The sequence below is a fragment of the Oryctolagus cuniculus genome, chromosome 10, assembly GCF_964237555.1.
Source record: "Oryctolagus cuniculus chromosome 10, mOryCun1.1, whole genome shotgun sequence".
Classification (NCBI taxonomy): Eukaryota; Metazoa; Chordata; class Mammalia; order Lagomorpha; family Leporidae; genus Oryctolagus; species Oryctolagus cuniculus.
This window is the reverse complement of record NC_091441.1, coordinates 92174949-92198298: the sequence shown is the minus strand read 5'-3', so window position 1 is coordinate 92198298 and position 23350 is coordinate 92174949. Positions and strand designations below refer to the sequence as shown.

At 43.6% G+C, this 23350-nt stretch overlaps 1 protein-coding gene across 46 annotated transcripts in view; it reads left to right on the top strand.

Moving 5' to 3' along the window:
• Positions 1–10381: 10381 nt before the first annotated feature.
• Positions 10382–23350, top strand: part of SLMAP (sarcolemma associated protein) — a 168015-nt gene continuing 155046 nt past the window's right edge. For all 46 annotated transcript variants that reach the window (NM_001082348.2, XM_051851069.2, XM_051851070.2 and 43 more), the window contains exon 1: positions 10382–10579. In NM_001082348.2, coding sequence (NP_001075817.2) covers positions 10382–10579 — 198 coding nt within the window. The remainder of the gene's footprint in view (positions 10580–23350) is intronic.

The following is a 23350-nucleotide window of genomic DNA, read 5'->3' as shown; positions in this document are numbered from 1 at the left end:
CACACAAATATTCACTTGTCACATAATAATTCATTAGAGGACCTTTGGACATGCAAGTGGATGAGCACATTTCCTTTTGCCCTCCCTACTGAGTATAGTGTTTTTGAATTTCATTTTGAAATGCTTATTTTAAAAAAAAGCTTTAAGAATTGCACCAAGAACTTCCATATATCCTTTATCCAAATTTGTTATTTTTCTTTTTTTTTTTTTTTTTTTTTTATTTTTGATAGGCAGAGTGGACAGTGAGAGAGAGAGACAGAGAGAGAAAGGTCTTCCTTTGCCGTTGGTTCACCCTCCAATGGCCGCCGCTGCAGCCGGCGCACCGCGCTGATCCGATGGCAGGAGCCAGGATCCAGGTGCTTTTTCCTGGTCTCCCATGGGGTGCAGGGCCCAAGCACCTGGGCCATCCTCCACTGCACTCCCTGGCCATAGCAGAGAGCTGGCCTGGAAGAGGGGCAACCGGGACAGAATCCGGCGCCCCGACCGGGACTAGAACCCGGTGTGCCGGCGCCGCAAGGTGGAGGATTAGCCTATTGAGCCACGGCGCCGGCTCCAAATTTGTTATTTTTCAAACATTTTCTCACATTCTCTCCTGCATGTATATCTACATTTTTTGGTGACTTTTTTTGAGATTAGGTTGCATGTGTCATTTTTTTATCAGTGCATATTCCCTAAAAATAAAGATATTCCATTGATTTAGGGGTAGGGAGGAGAGAAACTGACCCAGCTACTTCCATCATCCCTTTTATAGAATCATGGACTGTATTCCATTGGCAGCTATAGCTCATTGCTAAGAGACTCAAGGAGATGAATAATTTTCTTGAATGTTCACTTAGTGAGTAAGCCCATAGGCACACATATGCTTTGGCCTGTTCAGCTATCCTTTCCTCTCCCTCTGGCAACAACCTTAGGAAATGATTTCTCTTCCACTGGTAGAGAATTAGTGGGACTGTCCTTCAAAATGTCCTGCCTCCTGACCATGAGACAGGCATGGAACTCAATTAGGTCAGTTAGGGCCTCTGGGACACCTGAATCTTGAAGAAAGGGATTTAAAGCTTGAAGACGGATGAGAGGGCACCTCTAAAAGTGGTGCCCTATAGAGGATGCTTAATGGCTCTCATTACTCAATGATCTCTGCTCATCTATTTGAGACTTGCTTCAGTATTTTTTGCATTCTCTACCTCATGTCTTTCCAACAATTTCCACAGGTTTAGGTTGGCCAGGGTCTGCACATGGGTTACACTGCCATTTGAGATGTCCACATCTCATATCAGAATGGTGTTTCAAGTCTCAGCTACTTTGCTTCAGTTTCCTGCTAATGCATCCTGGGAGGATACACCCCCCCCCATCTATCTCTCTATCTCTATTTATCTCTATCTGTCTCCATCTATTTCTATCTATCTCTATCTCTATATATCTCCTGCTCTCTGTCTTCCCTTCAAATAGATGAAATAAATTAAAAAAAAAATACAGATAACTTGAAGATTTTTACATAAAGACTTTCACTAAAGGAACTGTGACTTAGATTGCCTAGAAAAAAGCTGGCTCTGGTTACACACTTCTGCAATGCTTCATGTGCCAGTGCCTCACAAGCTTACAGCTCTGCTGTTCAATCCAATGGCACCTTATTTCACACTCCCAGAAGTGACCATTCCTGGAAAAGCAGAGCAATCCTTCTGTTAGTTACAGCTATCAGAAATATCTCCAGCACGGGAGCACTGTCTTGCTGTTTATTTTAGCTCCAAAGCCTTCAAAGTGCTCCATCTGGGGGTGGCAGAGTGATGAAATACGACCTGACTTGGGCGCAACAGACCAGGGTGGGCTTCCCGCCTGATTGACTCTTGGGCCTGCTGCCAGCAGGAAGAGAAGACACTGCTGATTCCCTTTCTTTTTTCCCTAAAGTCTACGTATTTACTTTCATCTATTTGACAGGCAGAGTGACAGAGAGAGACAGTGAGACAAAGAAAGAGCTCTTCCATCCTCTGATTCACTCCTCAATACCTGCTGCAGCTAGGGCTGGACCAGGCTGAAGCCAGAAGCCTGGTACTCTTGGGGTTGGTGCCATGGCGAAGTAGGCCAAGCGTCTACTGGCGGCTCCAGCATCCCATATCAGCACTGGTTTCTGTCCCAGCTGCTCTTCTTCTGATTTAGCTTTCTGCTTAGCCTGAGAAAGCAGCAGAAGACGGCCCAAGTGTTTGGGTCCCTGTACTCATGTGGGAGACCTGGAAGAGGCTCTGGCTTCAGATCAGCCCAGGTCTGTCTGCTGTGGCCATTTGGGGAGTGAGCCAGCAGATGGAAGACCTTTATCTCTGTCTCTCCCTCTCTCTGTAACTCTACCTCTCAAATAGATAAATTAAAAAAAAAAAAAGAATTTTAGAAGTCTGGAACTCTGATGTACAACGTGGGCATCCCAAGGGGCAACTTAACCCACTGTGTCACAATGCTGACCCCTCAAAGCAGTTTTTTTTTTCTGCTACTATTTTTGCCACTGATCTTGAATTATCAGACTCTAGCAAATGGGAAGACAGACCTGCCTGGTTTCAGTGAAAGGGTCTTATTTCTCTAGGTTGCTTCATCACTGTCAATGGCCCACAGATTTCTCCTACAGCATTTCTTGTGTTATGCTTACCGACAGGCTAGACTGGCACAGGGGAGACTGGGTTCCCCACACTGTATGTTCAAGGTAGGACCCAATACATAATCTGAGGGCCCCAGTACAACTGAAAATGGGAAATCTCCGGTTTAAAAATTGTTGAGAATTAAGACAGCAGGTTTTTTTTTTTTCCATGTGTAATTCTGTCAAGTGCAGGTCCTAAGTACAGGACACAGACCCCTGGAAGTGGCTCTGTGCAAAGCCCAGCAAAGAATCTACATCCTCAAATGGTAGGCATGCTTGGAGGGGTAAGAGCTGGGGACAAGCAGGTTCTAGACTCATTTCACTGTATGGGTCTCTTCACCCCATTTCCAACTATCATCTCAGAGATCTTTAATATCAAAGACCCCTGAGGGTGAACCAACGCAAAAAGGAAGACCTTTCTCTCTGTTTCTCTCTCTCTCTCTCTCTCTCACTGTTTGCTCTGCCTGTCAAAAACAAAACAAAACAAAACAAAACAAAACAAAACAAAAAAAAACCACACCCTGAGAAATCTATCAGTTCTCTAGAGCACAGTCATCCAGTGAGATGCTGATATTCATGGTTATCTATGATAGTGCTGTACAATCAACAAATGCATTTATCTGAAACAAAAGCTCTAGTACAGGTTATTAAAAGGAAATACAAATACTACATTTGAAATGATTAAAATTGTCACACTATTCCAAAAAGAGTACACGTTAAAATATTTGTAAAAAATAAATCAGTAAACAAATCCACCATATATAAACAGTCTCTGATATCTTCATTGGTAACTAAGTTACTTAAAGTTATTTAGAAGCAAACTCAGATGTACCAGTAAAAATCTCAAAGAAAATGTCTCATGTGGCTTTCTGACCTTGCCTTTTTATTCTTAAGCATTTGCTACATTCCAAGTAACATTCTTAAATTAGTTATAAAAAGCAAGAGGACACTTCCAATAATCAAAAGGAGGCTTATGTAAGAGTGACAAAAATAAACATAATTTCTTCCCTTCCTCTTCCCTTTCCCCCAATATAGGCTTTTTGCTATTGATATAAATTATTTATCACTTTTAAGAAAAAACCTTCTAGGGGCCCAGTTTTGTGGTGTGGCAGGTTAAACCACCACCTGCAATGCAGGCATCCCATATGGAGTCCTGGTTGCTTCAGCTCCCTGCCTGGGAAAGCAGCAGAGCATGGCCCAAGTGCTTGGGTCCCTGCACCCACGTAGGGGATCCAGAAGAAGCTCCTGGCTCATGGCTTCAGCCTGGCCCAGCACCAGCTGTTGTAGTCATCTGGGGAGTAAACTAGCAAATGGAAGATCTTTCTCTCTCTCTCTCTCTCTCTCTCTCTCCCTAACTCTGACATTCAAATACATGAATAAATCTTTCTTAAAAAAAAAGAAAGAAAAAAGTTTCTAGTATTGGCTTCCCCATTTCTAATAAATAACACATTATTTTTAGAAGTGTGCTTAGAGCTAACATTGAGATACAGCGGGTTAAGCTGCTGCTGGCAACAGTAGCATCTCACACTGGAGTGCTGGTTTGAGTTCTGATTGCTCCACTTCAGATGCAGTTTTCTACTAATGTGCCTGGGAAGGCAGAATAAAATTCCTCAAGTGCTTGGACCCCTGTCACACATGTGGCAGACTCAGATGGAGTTCCAGATTCCTGGCTTCATCCTAGCCCAGACCCAGCAGTTGCAGCCATCTGGGGAGTGAACCAGTAGATGAAGGATCTCTCCTCTCTCTCTCTCTCTCTCTCTCTCTCACTCTCTCTCTCCTTGTCACTCTGCTTTTCAAATAAATAAATCTTTTTTTTTAAGGGCATGGTTTATGTGGCTTAGAAAAACATTGGGAAGGAGATAGCTAACAAACTGAGAACAGTTGTTAGTGCTGGATTACTTGTGATGGGGTTAAAGAGGACTTTTACTTGACTTACTTTTGCTTATTCGAATATATGTGGTGAGCACGTACTTCTTTTATCAATCAAAAATAAATAAATAAAGATATTTTTTAGAGAGAAAAAGCTCCAGCATGCAGTTTGGATGTAGCCTGCTGGTTTAGGTTTGGCCACATTAAGAATCTTAATCTTGGGGCCAGCACTGTAGCTTAGCAGGTAAAACTGCTGCCTGTGACACCAGCATCCCATATGGGTGTCTGTTCGGGTTCCGGCTGCTCCACTTTTGATCCAGCTCCCTGCTAATGTGCTGGGAAAGCAGCAGAGGATGGCCCAAGTACTTGGGCCCCTGCACATAAGTGGGAGACCCAGAAGAAGCCCCTAGCTCCCGGCCATTTGGGGAGTGAACCAGTGGGAGAATGTGCTCTCTCTCCCCCCCCCCTCTTTCTTCCTCTCCCTTTCTGTAACTCTGCCTTTCAAATAAATGAATAAAATAATTTTTTAAAAGAATCTTAATCTTTAAGCCTGGGCCTCAGTTTCCCTAACTATTAAATAGTGTTAATACTTAACACACAGAGATGTCATGAGGAAGATGCTTATCACATGGTTAATAGACATTCAGTAAACGTTCCTTCCCTGAGCCTCAAGTTTCTTGCCTGTAAAGGAATGAAGCTGTATCAGTTAACTATAGTCCTTTCTGAAGTTAATATTCTAATTCCCTCTTTATATCGACAGAACAAGATTGCTAAAAGAAAAATAAATGCCTTTACTTGTCTTCAGGTAATTATTTTTCTTTCACTTCCTGAAAAACCAGAGAGCCAAAAACAGATGAACAGTGCTTCTGGAATGTCTGCACGGCTCCACCCTGGGCACCTGGGAAATGATGGGGTATTTCCACTCATTGACTCTCCCTGATGAGGAGAGCCTTCCTTAGTTGGAAAAGGATCAAACTTCCACATTAATAGTATTACACAATCTCAATTTTGATCCTGGAGTACTCACGGCATCCTCTTTAATTGGTTTGCTTACATTTACAGTATTTGCAATCCAGATATTCTGCTTAAGCACTTACGCAAATGTTCTATAATTTATTATATTCAATGTATACATCATTGGTTAAAGTCCAATTAAATCACAATCAATTAGAGAGGGTTGTACATTAACTGATTTTACAGAGTTGTCATTTACATATAGGTAATGCTAATAATTTCCTATCTTTGATGGTACTAGAATAATAATTTTGTAATTCTCTTTTTACTTTTCTAAGATTGAAAAGTGGCTTGAATCATAGCAGTGGTAACAGTTACCAGTCTATAAGAAGGAAAATACGTAAAAAGAGAGCAAGAACTTTACCATGGGGAAATATTGCCATATCAAATTTCAGGAAAACATGACATGTTTTTTGTTTAATTAAAATTTTGTATGGATACAGAATCATAGCGAGGAACACCCACATGGTTTAGAATTCAAAATATCTAATGTATGAGATTTCTTAATTTAAGCCTTTTCTGTGCTTGCTGAATACCAGTGGGTGAAGAATGCCTTCAATGCCATTTTGGCAGTCCCAGTGCCCTGTGTAACTTAGCAGGATTCTTTACCATGCCAGGTTATAGCAGCCCCAGCTGTTCTGTAGAAGAAAGCTTACTGTGTTTAACATTAATTTTTTAAGAGATATTGTAATAGGGTTGAAAATAAAGGATTTTTTTTTCTTTACACATTTATGATCAAGTTTCTGCATTACAAATTGGAGATAGAACATCTGGCTTCTTACTGTAAATGAAAGGCTGGAAGAATTCTTATTATGAGCAATAATAACACAAATTAACATTCTGTGAACATCTACTGTTTTCTAAGCATTGTACCTGGTATTTAGCCATGCATTATCTTATTTAATCTTAACAAAACTCTGTGAGATATTTTTTACTTTTCTCAAATGAGGAAATGAGATTTATAGAAGCTAAATCATTTACCATTTACAGTGTTGATAAATGGTGATGCCACGTCTGATTCTGAAAGCAACTTTCATTACTCTACTTCGAGGAGGAAGATGGAAATGTTCTGAAGTCTGCTGCATTACCTTCAGCAATTGAAAGCACCTTTTTGTCACCACCAACTCCTCTTTCCTTTACCCTTTTTTGTTCCAATAATGCCGATCTGCTTATATATCCCTTGAAGTTCTATTCTCTCAAGTCTCTGGGCCTTTGTTGATAATATTTTCTTGGCTTGAAATTTCCTTATCACATTTGTATCAGACCAGCTGGTCTACTGTGAACTCATTTTCCATGTCTCAGTTTAGACTGCTGTGCCAGTCCCCTCTCACTGCGCTTCATCAAGGATATTACTATGTCACCATCTAAACTGTGAGCAGTCTGGGGAATTTCTTTTAAAGATTCATTTATCCATTTGAAAGGCACAGTTAGACAAAGAGAGAGAGAGAGAGAGAGAGAGAGAGAGAGAGAGAGAGATCTTTTATCTGCTGACCCACTATTTCCCAGATGGCCACAATAGCCAGGAGTGGGCCAGGCCAAAGGCAGGAGCCAGGAACTTAATCTGGGTCTCCCATGTGGTTGATAGGTGCCCAAACACTTGGGCCATCTGCTGCTGCTTTTCCTAGGCCATTGGCAGGGAGCTGGACCAGAAGTGGAGCAGCCGGGATACCCACTGGAACCCATATGGGATGCTGGCACTGCAGGCAGTGGCTTTACCTGCTACACCAAAACACCACTCTTTCTCTCACTGTGTAACTCCCTTTCAAAAAAAATATTTGCTGAAATAATTAAGGATCATAAATAAGCATATAAAGTTAGGGAAAAACACTGGCTTAGGGGTTAGGATGCCTGTGGCTCAAATCAGGGACCCCAGGTTTGTTCCTTGATTCAGGCTCCTGATTCCAGCTGCCTCGTGCTACTGTGGACCTTGGGAGGCAATGAGTGATGGCTCAAATAACTGGGTCCCTGCCACCCATGTGGGAGACCTGGATTGAACTCCAGGCTCCCCAACTGCAGCAGGCCCAGCCCTAGCTATTGTGGGAATTTGGAGAGTGAACCAGGGTATGGTAGCTCTCACTCTAAATAATAATAATAATAATAATAATAATAAATATATATAGTCTTTTATACTATGCCTATTCTGTCTACACGTTGAATGACTCCTACTTTATCATTTAATAATGAGTAACAGTATGTAACTTTCATGCATGCATCAAATATTTATTTAACCACTGTGCCAGTGCACAATGATGCACTGCTTCAAATAGACTCATTCCTTTCCTTGCTATTCCTTTTCCTGGAAATTTATTAAACCTTCCTACCTTCCTTCCTTCAGTTCAGTCACATACACCAGAAGGCTCTCTCTGAGTCCCCATTACATCAAAAATCAGCTGTCTGTATCTCTGTCACCCCTCCCCCATCTCTAACACAGAGGCAGGGATCGAGGTCACCTCATCTGTGTCCCGAGGGACCAGTATTGCATGGGCTAAGGCCCTAAATATAAATATTGAAATAACGACTCCTTCATTGAACATGGACTAACACCTTGCAGTACCTTTAAGTCTCACCACAACAAGTGCATTAACGATTATATCTGCATGTTGTAGGTGAGAAAGAGGTTTGAAAAAGTTTAGAAACTTGCCCAAGGTCATAGCGGTGGAGTCTTGTCTCAGGAATCTGAAGAATGAAGTCTCCCTTGAGCTAAAAGGCTTCTTCCCATTATCTTTTCCTCAAGTTTTCGTTTAGCTTTGGCAAAGTCTTGCCTTCTTTAGACCAATGACTCATCTACCTTAAGATTTTGAGGGGAGGGGCAATACTCCGTTTTTCGTATTGGCACTTGTTCGACCTCTCTTCTGGAAGCAAATTGATTTTCAACTTTCTCAAGTCTCATTCCTTTTTCATTCCGCGTGGGAGGACGATCATTCGAAACGGCATACGTGTGAAAAACAAAGTTTTCTTCCTTCACGAAACACAGCGACGAATTTAGTTAAGGCGAAGATAGTCCTAGTCATGTCTAACGCACAATCCGAGATTTGTGGGAGTTTGGTAGTTCACACCTAAGGCGGCGGAGGGAGGACTGTGTTGCCCATAGCTAAGATGGCGTCTAATGACCATCTCCTGTGCCTGGACCTGTTCTTTTCATTCGTGGCTACATTCAAGAAGTAGTAAAGTGAATAAAGTTTAGTAAAATTTGGTACTTTATTACTAAGAAGATAAAATGAGAGTGGGCACGATTTGTTTGTAAAAGTTTCAATGTTCAAATTCTTTCTTGCCCTTAACCAAAATGGTCGTCAAGATTCTCCTGCAATTTGAAGTTTCTAGCCCTTAACTAAGATGGCGTCCAGAAGAGCGCGTTAAAACCTGGTTTGCCCTCCTTTCTGCCCTCGACAAATGTGGCTTCCGCGGCGTCGTCCACGTGACATCCCCGGGCTACGGCGCGGGAGAGGGGGTAGGAGGGCCCTTGAAGGGTGCGCGTTCCCGTGGCGGTGCACCGGGTAGGTTTCAGTCAGAGTCACTATGGCGGCCGGCGCTGGCAAGGTAAGCTGAGACGGCGACGGCGGCGGCGGCGGCGAGGGAGGCAGGAGCCGTCGTAGCGTCCCGGCCCCAAATCGCCGCAGTCCGTCTGCGGAGAGGTCGGCCGAGGTCGTGGCCAGCGGCGGAGGCTAGCTGGGGGTTGGCTGAGCGGGGCGAGGGCTGAGGCGGGCGGGCACCAGCGCCTGACGGCCGTTTGTTTTGATGTTTCCCCACCAGGTCGGAAAGTTTCCTGCCTCGTCTGGCACAGCCTGAGCTCGCCCCGCTGGCCGCGAGTGGTGGAGGCTGCGGCGGACCCAGCCCGGGGCCTCCAGGCCTCTCCCTCAGCCTCCGGGCCAGTCTCCCACCCCACCCCCCCACCCCCACCTCCCCGTCCGCCGAGAGCTCTGCGGCTGCTGTCCCTGAGATGCGACCCTCGGGGGGACGACCCTGAGGGGAGGCGGCCGGTGTGCTGAGCAGCCGCGGCCGGGGAGCCCGGGCGTCCAGGGACCAACTTCCCGCCAGCCGGGAGCCCCGCGCCGCGCCCGGGTAGCGCCTCGCTCGGTCCGTACCGGCCTGCGGAGCGGGTCCCGCCCCTGGTCGCGGAGACGCCCGCCAGGTGCCGGGGAGTCCGGACGCGGCCGCTGCCTGCGCCCCCGCCGGCCCCCACGCCTGGCGCGGGCGACCCCTGCCGCCGCCGCCGCCGCCCCAGCTCGTGCGGGGCCGGGGACCCGGTGGGCCATCCGTGCAGCAGCAGCAGCAGCAGCAGGGGCGATGAAGACCGTCCCGCGGGCCGCCTAGACCCCTCGCCGGCCTCCGCTCCCCCGGGGCCCTTGCGGACGGGCGGCGGCTGCCCCTGGCCTCGGCTCCGGAGGACCTTGCCGGCCGCCCCGAACGGACCCTTCCTTCATGCTGCAGTGCTGCAACGTTTCCGCCAGCGAGGGGGCACCGCGGCCGCGATCGCACACAGAACCCCGGAATCGCCGTGTGACTCATCTGCTTGGAGACCTCCAGCCCCAAAACTGCCTTCCAGGAGTTTTCTTGGCCGAAGCTGCCCGATGTTTGAGCCTCTCCTTCCCAGGGAAGATGGACTGAAAGCCGCCAGCGGGGGACTGTTTGCGATCGGGGCGCTGCTGGGTTTCCAAGGAGGCCATGGGGCTTGCGCTGGGCTGCCTTCCCACCCCAGTGAGGAGCTGCTGATGTGCCCTGGTTATGCTTAGACGATGCGCAGTTTGTTGTAATTGAAAACAAAAAATTACTTGAGGGTGGGGTGGGGAATAAGGGGGGAGGTCTACGCTTGTGAAGGGCAGTCCGGATCTGGAGGAACTCCTCGTTGTCCCTGGTAGGAGAGACACCGCCAGTCTGTCCTCGATGCCGTCAGCCTTGGCCATCTTCACCTGCCGCCCGAACTCGCACCCGTTTCAGGAGCGTCATGTCTACCTGGACGAGCCCATCAAAATCGGCCGCTCGGTGGCCCGCTGCCGGCCGGCGCAGAATAATGCCACCTTTGACTGCAAAGTGCTGTCCAGGAACCATGCTCTCGTCTGGTTCGACCACAAGACCGGCAAGGTAATGTCTGACACCCTGTGCTTTGCCTTTCCTTTTGCCCTCCCCTGGAGGCATCATGGATGCATGATGGATGCATGATCCCAGAGTTTGCACCCCAGAGATCGCTTTCAGCAAAGCGGTGGAGTCAACTTTGTGTGTGCCTGGTTCTAGGGGAAACTGAATAGAGGTGGTTGAATGGAAAACACAAGGTATTGTAATCAAATGCCTCGGAGGCCAATGGCATCTTGATAGTGTGGTGGTTCCCAGGGCTTCTCAAAACTGAATAGTGAGACTTGGGACTAGCTGTGCCATCTTTTTAGGAAGGTGGGTTTGCAGTTTGGCGCTTGATTAAGCAAGCTGCAGTTCCCGTAGCAAGGCAGGGGATCCGTGGCCAGCTTTACTGAGGATTTCAGATCAGGGCTTTTCTAGATAGGAGGATTGCTTGTGTGAACCTAATGCTGTTGACAGTTTTGATAGATATTTACCCTTGAAGTGGTACTTTGCAGTAATCAAAGCCAATTAAAGCACGGACAACTGACTTCACAGTTTCAGAGTTTTGTTTCCAGGTGACAAGCAATAGTTAACATATACCTGTTGCTTTCAAAAATCACTTTTTGATGTTCCCTTCAGCACTTTTTAAATACTTAATGCATACTTACAGAGGTGACATTCAAAAATTAGTATGAGGGAATTAATTTGTTTTCTGAAATTAAGTTCAATTCTGTTAATTATATTCTTCCCCAAATGAGGTATTCATTTTAAGTGTAACAATTTTAGCATTTTTATGTGGATATGTAAATTACTATATAGATGTGTGCTTATATATTAAGAAATCAGGAGGCAAATACTAAGTCTTTCAGGTTTTAAAAACTGTGTGTGTATGGAGAGTATACTGAAAGAGCTCATCTTTCTGCTTTACCCACAGGTTTTAGTTGAACTACTGAATTAATTTAAACTTTAAGTTATGTAAGACTAATAGGAATAGCTCAGGTTTCGCCTCCTGACTTTTTGCCCTTTTCTGAGATAAATGATGAAGTCTTCCTTAAAAGAAGAATTAAAATTTTTTCAAGATTAGTGTTTTGAAGTGAAAAAAGCCTGAACCTCAAAAGCAAGAGAGGAAGCAAAGCTGCTTCTGCAGCGACTCAATTAAACAGTTATTATATAAATTATTTTCTAAGGAAAGGAGGAAAAGATTGCCCAAGTGCTGTGTGCTTGCATAATACCTATAACCTACTCTGGTGTGTAGGATGTAGACTGAAAAGTATGTTAATTTTTCTGTATAATGCCAGATGCTTATTTACGTATGGAACATACCCTTTTACCTCCCTGGAAGCTAAAGTTTGGATGCCTCAAAGACTTCACAATTTACACACACTCTTTTAAAATGAATATTCATAAAGCTCATCACTCTGGTCTTTGAATTCAGACATTGGTTAGTTACTAGTACCTTAACCAGCTTTTACATCTTTTGCTCCCTGCCCCCCAGCAACAGTTAGGTCCAACCTAATTAGGTAACAGATTTGCTCTCAGTACATAGATACATACTCTATAAATTCACTTTCATTCATTCAGCAATCAAAGGAGACTTTTTTTTTAACTTACTTGAAAAACAGTGATTACATGCAAGGTGTTCTCCATGCCTGTACTAACACCCTCACAAGAAATTATTTTGCAGTGACTAAGAATAGATCAGTAGTGAATGTTTAGCTGGGAATTGGATGACATGTTAAAACTTTGAATGGAACTTGTTATTTAGAAAAACTTATTTTTGAAGGGTAGATTTGGCTTATTCCTACCATTTTCACCCCCCCCCCCCCCCGACGTTATTGGGTAAAATGAAACTCTGGACATGAGGCTATGCCTTTTTTTATGTGTTTGTTCATTTTTAAGGACTTTTTTTTAAAAAAGATTTATTTATTTGAAAGACAGGGTTACAGAGAGAGAGTAGATCGAGAGGTCGTCTGTCTGCTGGTTCACTCCCCAAATGGCAGCAGTGATCAGGGCTGGGCCAGGCTGAAGGCAGGGGGTTCATCAGGTCTCTCACTAGGGTGGTAGGGGTCCAGATATTTGGACTCTCTTCTGGTGCTTTCCCAGGAGCATTATCAGGGAACTGGATTGGAAGGGGAGCAATGAGAACTTGAGCTGGTGGTCATATGGGATGCTATCATTGCATGGGGCAGATTAACCTGCTGTGCCACAATGCCATTCCCAGGATATCACTTTTCAATGCTAATTTTATGGATCATCTTATTGTACTTAAACCTATAGGTTTGCCACAAGTGGGTTTTAATATTCTTTCCCACTCATTTTCCCAGGGATGTAGCAGTTGAGTATTGCCCTGCTTAGGTGATGGCCCTTGTAGGAGGCCACATTCTTAAAATTAGATGACAGGTGGCCAGCACTGTGGTGTAGTAGGTTAAGCATCTGCCTGGCATCCCATATGGACACCATTTGGAGTCCTGGCTGCTCTACTTCTGATCGAGCTCCCTGCTGGTGGCCTGGGAAAGCAGTGGAAGATTCAAAATTTTAACATGTCATCCAGTTCCCAGCTAAACATTCACTACTGAGCTATTCTTAGTCATTGCAAAATAATTTCTTGTGAGGGTGTTAGTACAGGCCTCTGCACCTGTGTGGGAGACTCAGAAGAAGCTCCTGGCTCCTGGTTTCAGATTGGCCCAGTTCTGGCCATTGTAGCCATTTGGGGTGTGAATCAGCTGATGCAAGACCTCTCTCCCTGCCTTTCTCTCACTCTCTGTAACTCTGCCTCTCACATAAATAAATCAATCTTTAAAAAAAATTAAATGACAGACAATACAATGCTCATTAATCCTATTGATTCAAGGTAACTCTGAACAAGTAAATCTGCCCATATGGTAGTTACGTAGAAGAGATAGTGACCCTATTTGATTTGAGGTTTTGGTGACTAGTGACAGGCTAGTGGTTGGCACAGTATTCTACCACAGAGCCTCACTGTAGTTCACTTGTAGTAGTATTAGTTGTCTGCTTGCAGTCTTCCTGGTGTTCTGTTTCAGTGAACACCCTTGTAGTGAGGGGAGAGGAAATAGCAAAAACTGATAAATTATTCTTTCTTTCTAGGAGCTTATGTGTTGGATAGTGAAGGTGCTTATACACGTGGAAAAACTGATTCAGATAATTCAGGTGGCAAGAGAATAGTGGTGTTTGAATTAAACTTTAAAATTGGGGTATTTAGGTACTAGCTAAGAAAAGATAGATATTTTCTTTTCTCTCTCTCTTTTTTTTTTTTTTTTTGGCTTGTTTTGAGGGTTGAGAATGTAATAAAACAAACAAGCAGGTAATTTTTGAATGAGCTTAGCGTTTTCCCAATGCCAAGGAAACTGATTTTGTTGGATTGAAGTGTTCTTTTGGAAAATGGCTGTGGATGAATGGGTGAACAGGCATTCTGTGTGATGTTTTTATATTTGTGCCTTATCTTTGTAAATTATTGTCAGATCCTGGAGGAGATGGACTGTGTCTTCTGTTGCCTACTATTTTGTATAAAGTAGATGTTGAGTAAATAAAGCTGAGTAGATAGTATGGTGCAAGGTTGTGCCGTGCCAACCTACAGACATGGACCGTTTGGTTATGGAAGGCCAAAGAGAGTTGTGAGCAGAGCACTAGTGTACCAAAACTACCCTTAAGAAAGGGTGGCCTGGCCGGCGCTGCGGCTCACTAGGCTAATCCTCCGCCTTGCGGTGCCGGCACACTGGGTTCTAGTCCCAGTCGGGGCGCCGGATTCTGTCCCAGTTGTCCCTCTTCCAGGCCAGCTTTCTGCTATGGCCAGGGAGTGCAGTGGAGGATGGCCCAAGTCCTTGGGCCCTGCACCCCATGGGAGACCAGGATAAGTACCTGGCTCTTGCCATCAGATCAGCGCGGTGTGCTGGCCACAGCGCGCTGGCCGCGGCGGCCATTGGAGGGTGAACCAACGGCAAAGGAAGACCTTTCTCTCTGTCTCTCTCTCTCACTGTCCACTCTGCCTGTAAAAAAAAAAAAAAAAAAAGGTGGCCTGGGCAAGGGAAAATGGCCAACCACTGGGCTGTTCCGAGGCATTGTTAACAGTTCAGATAGAATGTGATTTTTTTTTTTTTAATTTAAGGATCAATTTAGTTCAAAGAGTTAAAGAGAGAAGGGGAGAGGGAGAGAGAGAGAGAGAGAGAGAGATCTTCCATTTACAGATTCACTCCCCTAAAATGTAATTTTTATAAGGACTAGGTTGATAGAAGGAATGAAAATGAGTAAATGCCAGAAACTGAAAAAAGATGAAAGTATTAAATTAATTTGTCCATTTAGGACTAAAGCAAGTGGGAAAAATTCTGTATGAATTGAAGGTTATAGAGAAAAGATTCATGGATGAGACATTTTCTATTTTTTTATTTTTTTATTTTTTTATTTTATTATTTTTGACAGGCAGAGTGGACAGTGAGAGAGAGAGACAAGAGAGAGAAAGGTCTTCCTTTGCCGTTGGTTCACCCTCCAATGGCCGCCGCTGCAGCCGGCACACCGCGCTGATCCGATGGCAGGAGCCAGGAGCCAGGTGCTTTTCCTGGTCTCCCATGGGGTGCAGGGCCCAAGCACCTGGGCCATCCTCCACTGCACTCCCTGGCCATAGCAGAGAGCTGGCCTGGAAGAGGGGCAACCGGGACAGAATCCGGCGCCCCAACCGGGACTAGAACCCGGTGTGCCGGCGCCGCAAGGTGGAGGATTAGCCTATTGAGCCACGGCGCTGGCCTGAGACATTTTCTTAGATGACATGTAATTTGAAATAGACTTTAGGATTTTTTAAAAAGGGCAGAATGTAGATAGAGTCAATTAGGGAAAGGAACTTGAGGTGGGAGGAATTGCTTAAGCAAAAGCATAGAAGCAGGAATGATTTGGTGTGTTCCAAGGACATTGCAAAAAGGTCTTCCTTTTGCCATTGGTTCACCCTCCAATGGCTGCCGCGGCCAGCGCGCTGCGGCCGGCACACCGCGCTGATCCGATGGCAGGAGCCAGGTACTTATCCTGGTCTCCCATGGGGTGTAGGGCCCAAGGACTTGGGCCATCCTCCACTGCACTCCCTGGCCACAGCAGAGAGCTGGCCTGGAAGAGGGGCAACCGGGACAGAATCCGATGCCCCCACCGGGACTAGAACCTGGTGTGCCGGCGCTGCAAGGCGGAGGATTAGCCTATTGAACTGCAGCGCAGGCCTCCTTTACCTTTCTAAAGAAGACTGCAAAGATACTGGCTTCAGCTTTTGGTAGGATGGCAGATTATACATTAATTGATTTTGTTTATTTTTGTATTTTACTGATACCTAACCTTAGTTTCGATTTTGGTTTGTACACTTATTTTTAAGTGGAAGAGCTTTCTTTTCTTTTTAAAAAATATTTAACTTATTTATTTTCATTTTGAGAGCGAGAGAGAAAGATCTTCTACCTGCTAGTTTACTCCCTGAATGCCCCATTAGGCAAAGCTGGACCAGGCTCCCGCCAGGACTCCAGATACACCTGGATCTCTCATATGGATGAAAGCGACCCTAGCACTTGAACCATCATATCCTGTCTCCCAGACTGAGCATTAGCCGGAAGCTGGATTGGAAGCTGAATATGGGACTTAAACCAGAAATTCCAGTACTAGATATGTGCATCCCAAGGGGTGGCTTAGTGCTCTACACCAAACACCTGTCTCAAATTGTTCTGTTGATGGAAGTAAAGGTCATTAAGAGGTACAGTTATTGTGAGGACATTGTTTACTTGATACATATATTGTTTAAGAGACATTAATAGGAACCTGTGTGGAAAACCAAGTTGTAGATCCAGAAAATATACTAATTTCCTTCCATGTTACTTTTCACAACAGTGGAAAGTTGATGAAATATTTAATCTGTTTTTTTAGTTTGTTAAAAACATGGATGATCTGTATACTTAAGACATTTTTCAGGGCTGGCACTGTGGCATAGCGGGTAGAGCCGCTGCCTGCGGTGCCAGCATCTCATATGGGCACCAGTTCGAGATCGGGCCACTCCACTTGTGATTCAGCTCTCTGCTCTGGCCTGGGAAGGGGGTAGAAGATGGTCCAAGTTCTTGGGCCCCTGCACCCGTGTGGGAGTCCTGGAAGACAATCCTGGCTTTCTGGCTTTAGATCGGCACAGCTCCAGCTGTTGCGGCCAACTGGGGAGTGAACCAGTGGATAGAAGACCTCTGTCTCTCTCTCTGCCTCTCCTCTCTCTGTGTAACTCTTTCAAATAAATAGATAAATCTTTTATTTTTAGACATTTTTCTCTCTGCTTAGTTATTTGACTTTACTCTCTAGGTTAAATTTACTCTTTATTTTTTTTAACTGTTTTTTATTTATTTGAAAGGCATTGTTACAGAGAGAGACAGAGAGAGATGGAGATATCTTCCACTTTCTGGTTCACTTACTAAATGGCTGCAGTGGCTAGGGCTGAGCCCAGGAAGAAGAAGCAGGAGCTTCTTCTGGGTTTGCTACGTGGATGCAGGGGCCCAGGCACTTGGGCCATCTTGTGCTGCTTTCCCAGGCATATTAACAGGGAGCTGGATAGGAAGTGAAGCACCTGGGACTCTAACTGGCACCTGTATGGGATTGTAGCGTCACAGGTGGCAGCTTTACCCAAGACACCGCAATCCATGGGCACCTAAATTCACTCTTTACCTTCTTGGGCTCTTATTTAGTTTTTAAGTGGTATTTATATTATAGCTTATTAGTATCTATGGTCTCTGGTAAATAGGGAGGGGAGTGTCTGTCAATTAGAGTTTTAAGTCAGAAAATTGTGAGATTGGTTCTTAATGCATGCAGATTACCTCATAGTTGCTTGAATCAAGAGAAACTGTGGCATTTATTAGCTGCTGAAATGGTCTAAGAACTCTTTTCCTCTTTTGGGCCTCTGCCTCTTTTACTGGCACCGTGGATAGACAAACAGTTTACAGCCCTGCTCAGCAGTCTTGGTCCTTGCCTCATTCATTTATAGCATTAAAAAAAAATCTGTCTTTCATTTCCTTTAGTTTGAGCCCATTTTCTATTACTCTATTTTTCCTTCATTTTCCCCAAACTCTTGTGTATTGACTATATGACAGTGCTCACTGTTCCTAAAACAAGTGCCTTTTTTGCTGTTTTGTCTTCTGGAATGACCTCTGTCCTTTATCCCTTGAGGCTCAATTCCAATGTGAAACTTCCCAGTAACTGAGGAAGTAATGGTTTCTTCCTCTGTACTCCCATAGAAATTTGTATGTAATTCCATTATGGGACATAGTCAATGAAATAGCTGTAATGCAAATGTACTGTTGCCCAGCCAGATGTGAACTCTTGAGAGCAAGGGAATGTTTGAATGAGTGAAATGTGGACAGTGGAGCAATCTGTATTTATTGGTGGGTCCTAGTCAGAAGGTCATTCAAATTAGCTCTCAATCTGAGATCATGGACTCAATTACAGATATGTAATCTTTGTACAAATCATTACTTACTAAGAATTTGCAGTGTGCAAGACTCTTTGCTAAGTGTTTTGGCATTGTAAAGGCCTTGTGATTGGTGATAGTAGTTTTGAGCTATCACATATATATCTGTTCTCATACAAAATGATTCTTTTTTTGTGAGGATTTTTAGTATTCAGAGTGCTTTCTTATTTCATATGATCTGTATAATACTGGTAGAAGGCAAGTTGAATAGCTGTAGTTTGCCTCCCTTTTATTCAAAAAGAGTTTGATGTTTAGAGGCTGTATAAGATCATCTAGCAGTAACTCAAGGGGTTAGTGTCTAGATTTTTTTCCCCTGAACTAAAAGCCAACTACTAGGCATTTATTCTGAACTGTGTTCTTATGGATTGAACAGTGATATGAAAACCTGTCTTCTAGTTTTTCCACAATTTTAATTCATTAATTTTATTTATTAGAGAGAGACAGCCAGAGAAATCCCATATGCTGATTCATTCTACTAATGCGTGAACCAGCCAAGCCCGGGCCTTACTGAAGCAAGGAGCTAGGAACTCAATCCAGGTTTCCTACCTGGGTTGCATGGACTCAACTACTTGAGCCATCACCTAGGCACTTTGATATGGGGTGTAGTCATCCCAGGTGGCTGCTTAACTACACCAAATGTCTGTTCCCCACCCTACTTGTAAGTATTTGTTCTTTACAGAAATTTTTATTTATTTTTATTTGAAAGAGAGACAGAGGCAAATTTTTCCATCTGTTGGTTCACTCTCCATCTCTCTGCAATAGCTAGAGCTGGGCCCTACTGAAGCAATAAGCCCAGGACTGAAGCTGGTCTTCCCTCACAATGCCCCTTTCCCTTCCCTGGAGTCGCAGGATCCCAAGTACTTGAGCCCTCATCTGCTACCTCCCAGCATGCACATTAGCAGGAAGCTAGAATCAGGAGTGGAGCAGGGACTCAATCCCAGGCACTCTGACATGGGATGCAGACATCTCAAGCAGCATCTTAACTGCTGCTGCACTAAATGCCAGCCCCTGTCTTTTGCTAATTTTTTTTTTTTTTTTTTAATTTGAGTGGTAGAGTTACAGACAGTGTGTGAGAGAGAGACAGAAAGAAAGCTCTTACATCTGCTGGTTCACACCCCACATGACTGCAGTGGCTAGAGCTGGGCCTATCCAAAGCCAGGAACCAGGAGCTTCTTCTGAGTCTCCCATGTGGGTGCAGGGGCCCAAGGACTTGGGCCATCTTCTATTGCTTTCTCAGGCCATAGCAGATCAGAAGAGAGCAGCTGGAACTAGAACCGGTGTCCATATGGGATGCCGGTGCCACAGGTGGTGCCTCAGCACCAGTCTTTTGCTATCTTGAAAGGTATTTTAAACTGTTGTTTTTGGTGCATAACCAAACTGCTTGTCGTGTTACAGACTTTAAAGACAAAAAGAACCCAAGTTAATTGTATTCTGCGTCAGCTAACATATTTTAAAACTGTATCTCTACTATTCCTAACAGTAAAATACTTTTTCTTAGGTTTGCATTCAGGCAATCATTTTGATTTAGATATCCAAATAAATAAAACAGCCTTAAAAATTTTTTTTGGCCATGTAGATTTTTTATACTTTAAAGAGAATGACGTAAAGAAAAAAAGTAAAGTTTATATAGGCACTTAAAAACATAAGAATATTTAGTGATTAGTATTATTTCCTTTGTCAAATGTACAGTTAGGGGCAGATTGTAATTTTAAGCACATAGGGGTTTTTCTGTTTGTTTTTTGAAAGATTTGTTCATCAACCCGAAAGGCAGAGTTACAGAGAGAAAGAAAGAGAGACAGGGAAATAGATATTCCATCCCCTGGTTCACTCCCAAAATGCCTGCAGTGGCTGGGGCTGGAACAGGCCGAAGCTAGGAGCCATGGGCTTCTTCTGGGTTTCCCATGTGGATGCAGAGGCCCACTTGGACTATCCTTTGCTGCTTTCCCAGGCTCATTAGCAGGGAGTTAGAGTGTAGTGGAGCAACCAGGACTGGAACTGGGGACTCCAACCAGCTCCCATATGGAATGCTGGCACTGCATGTTGTGGCTGTAATCTACTGAGTTTTTTTTATATTAAGTTTTTCTCAGTGCTTTCAGACGTATTGTTTAATTTACATTTGTAAATACTGACTTGTTTTAGCCAAGCCAAACAGAAATGAATTTCAAATATGGGCTTTCAAACTTAACTGTTTTTTTTTTTTCCATTATACAAATAACAGGACTACGTTCTCAGAAAATTTAAAGCGAAATTTTTAAAGTTTTTTTTTTAGCATTTACTTATTTTCATGTACTTGAAAGGAGAGTGCGATAGAGTTTCTATGCATTCCCCAAATCCCTGCAGAAGCCAGGGCTAGGCTAGACCAAAGCCAAAAGCCCAGAGCTACATCTGGTTCTACCACATGGATGGTAGAGGCCCAAGCACATGGGCTACCATTTACTGCCTCCAAGGCCACATTAACAGGAAGCTGGATTGGAAGCCAAAGAGCTGGGCCTGGAACCAGTCTTCCAATACAGGATATGAGCCTCACAAGTAATGGGTTAGCCCTCCGTGCCATAAAGTCCAGCCCAGTTTAAGCAGTATTGAAGCATCAGAGTAAAAAATGAAAATTCCCCTTTTCATAGGCACCTGGTAACTCCTATTGTGTTTCCCCACTACAGAAGTAACCATTACTAGTTCGGCAAGCAATTTTCCAAGCTTTTCATGCATTTGCCTACTTAGATATGTAGCTAAAGAAACAGTTTTTTGATGTTACTTTTTTTGTAAGTGTTTAGATAATAATTTAGAATGTGTTGTTTAGCTGTCAGATAATTTCAAGTGAAGTGTGGTCAGCTTGTATGAAATGTGTTTATATCTTCTAAATTCAAAGTGCAGACTATTGTAAAAACTAGTATCTATTATTTATTGAGCATGTCCTAAGTGCTCTGAGAGTTTTATGTATATTATCTCATTTAATCCTTAAAACAAGCTTTTGAAATAGATTGTCCTGTTATCCTTATTTTATGGATAAGAAGCAGAGGCTCCGAGGGAATGTCAGGGTACCACTGATAGTGTTTGGAGTCAGGATTCAAACCCCAGTCATCTAAGTGCTGAGTGTGCATTCTTGACTATTCCATTGCTTGCCACCTTAGCATTCTTAGTCATTATTAGTCTCATCACCAACCTCTTAGTGGACATTAGATCAAGTGGGAAAAACAAATCCAATGAAATACAGACTTGTTATGTGTTAACTTTTAGATACTTTGTAGTTTTCAGTTTAGAGTTTTAATTGATGAACAGTTCCTCAAACAGTATTTAGTAATCATATGACTTTTTTTTTTGACAGACAGAATTAGACAGTGAGAGAGAGACAGAGAGAGAGAGTTATAGACAGTGAGAGAGAGACAGAGAGAAAGGTCTTTCTTCCGTTGGTTCACCCCCCAAATGGCCGCTATGGCCAGCGTTGCGCTGATCCGAAGCCAGGAGCCAGGTGCCCCCCTCCCAGTCTCCCATGCGGGTGCAGGAGCCCAAGCACTTGGGCCATCCTCCACTGCCCTCCCGGGCCACAGCAGAGAGCTGGACTGGAAGAGGAGCAACTGGAACAGAATCCGGCGGCCCAACCAGGTCTAGAACCTGGGGTGCTGGCGCCGCAGGCGGAGGATTAGCCAAGTGAGCCACGGCGCCGGCCATCATATGAAATTTTACAAGTTGAGTAAAAACTCTACATGTGACCATACTGAAGTATTGCTGTTCAGATACCAAAATATATCTAAATAGAACCCTTTTTTCTTGGATTGAATAATTCCTAAACTTAGTGTGTAGATTTTTATTTATTTATTTGAGAGGCAGAGTTAAAGGCAGAGGGAGGGAAAGACAGAGAGGTCTTCAGCTGCTGATTCACTCTTCAAATGGACGCAAGGGCCGGAGCTTTGCCAATCCGAAGCTAGGAGCCAAGAGCTTCTTTTGGGCCTCCCATGTGGGTACAGGGGCCCAAGCAATTGGGCCATCTGGAGGTTTCGGTTTAAATGAAATGTTTGTTATCTACTCCCATCACAAATAAACTAATTCAGAATAAATGAATATATTTGATTCTTTAACTCTTGTAATTGTCGAAATCACTAAGTATAATATTAGATACTAGCTATAAGATTCCTTCCATTTCTAACATTCAGGAATGGAAAATAAGGTCATGTTGTATTATAGGTAAGGTACTTACATTTGTAGAATAAATAACTTGTTAGTTATAAATTTTATTTAAAAAGTTTGGGGAGTGAACCAGTGGGTGGAAGACCTCTTTCTCTGTCTGCCTTTCCTCCTCTCTCTGTGTAACTGACTTTGAAATAAAAGAAAGAAATCTTAAAATAAAAGTTTGCGTAGTAAAAAGGAATATTACAGAGTAATCAATGACCCAGCAATTTAACTCCTAGATACATATGCAAAAGAAACAAAAGCATCTGTCCATACAAAACTTGCACATAAATGTAGCAGCATTATTCATAATAGCTAAAAGGCAGAAACTGCCCAGTGTCAAACAGCTGATGAATGGATAAAATTGTATGTTATAAAATGGAATATATTTGTGATAAAAAAGGAAGAAATTACTGATACATGCTCCATTATAGGAAACACTATGCTTAGTGACAGAAGCCAAACACAAAGGCAACCTATTCTGTGATTCTATTTATATGAAATGTGTACACTAGGCAAATTCATGGAGACAGAAAGTAGGTTAGTGGTTATTATGAACTGGAATAACCGGGAATTTGATGGTTAATTATTTTTGAAGGGTTAAGAAGATTGTGGTATCCAGTTCTGGGTCAAATATCAACTTATATGTTGCTATGAATATTTTTTTAAGATGTGATTAACATTTATACAAGAAGTAGACTGAGTAAAGCGTATTTTGCTGCATTGTGTGTGTGAGTGCCCCTCCTTCAGTCAGTGAAATGCCTTGAAAGAAAAGGCTGACCTCTCTGTGGAGATAGGATACTGCCCTCAGAGAGCCACCAGACTCAAGACTGCAGCAGCAGTGCTTCCCCTGGGTCTCCAGCCTGATGTAGGGGACAGTCAAACTTGTTAGTTCCCATAGTCACTTGAACCAGTCTGTGTGTGTGTATGTATTCATGCTATTGTTTCTACCTTTCTAGAACCCTGGCATATAGGGAATAACTGCTAAATAGGTACAGGTTTCTTTTGGGATAATGAAAATGAAAAAATTGACTGTGGTGATGGTTGCACAGCTCTGAATTATACACTTTAAACAGACAGTTGTATAATATATATATATAATATATCTAAAAAAATCTCTGGTAAGAAAGGAAATATTAGATAGAGTAATAGTTTAGTGA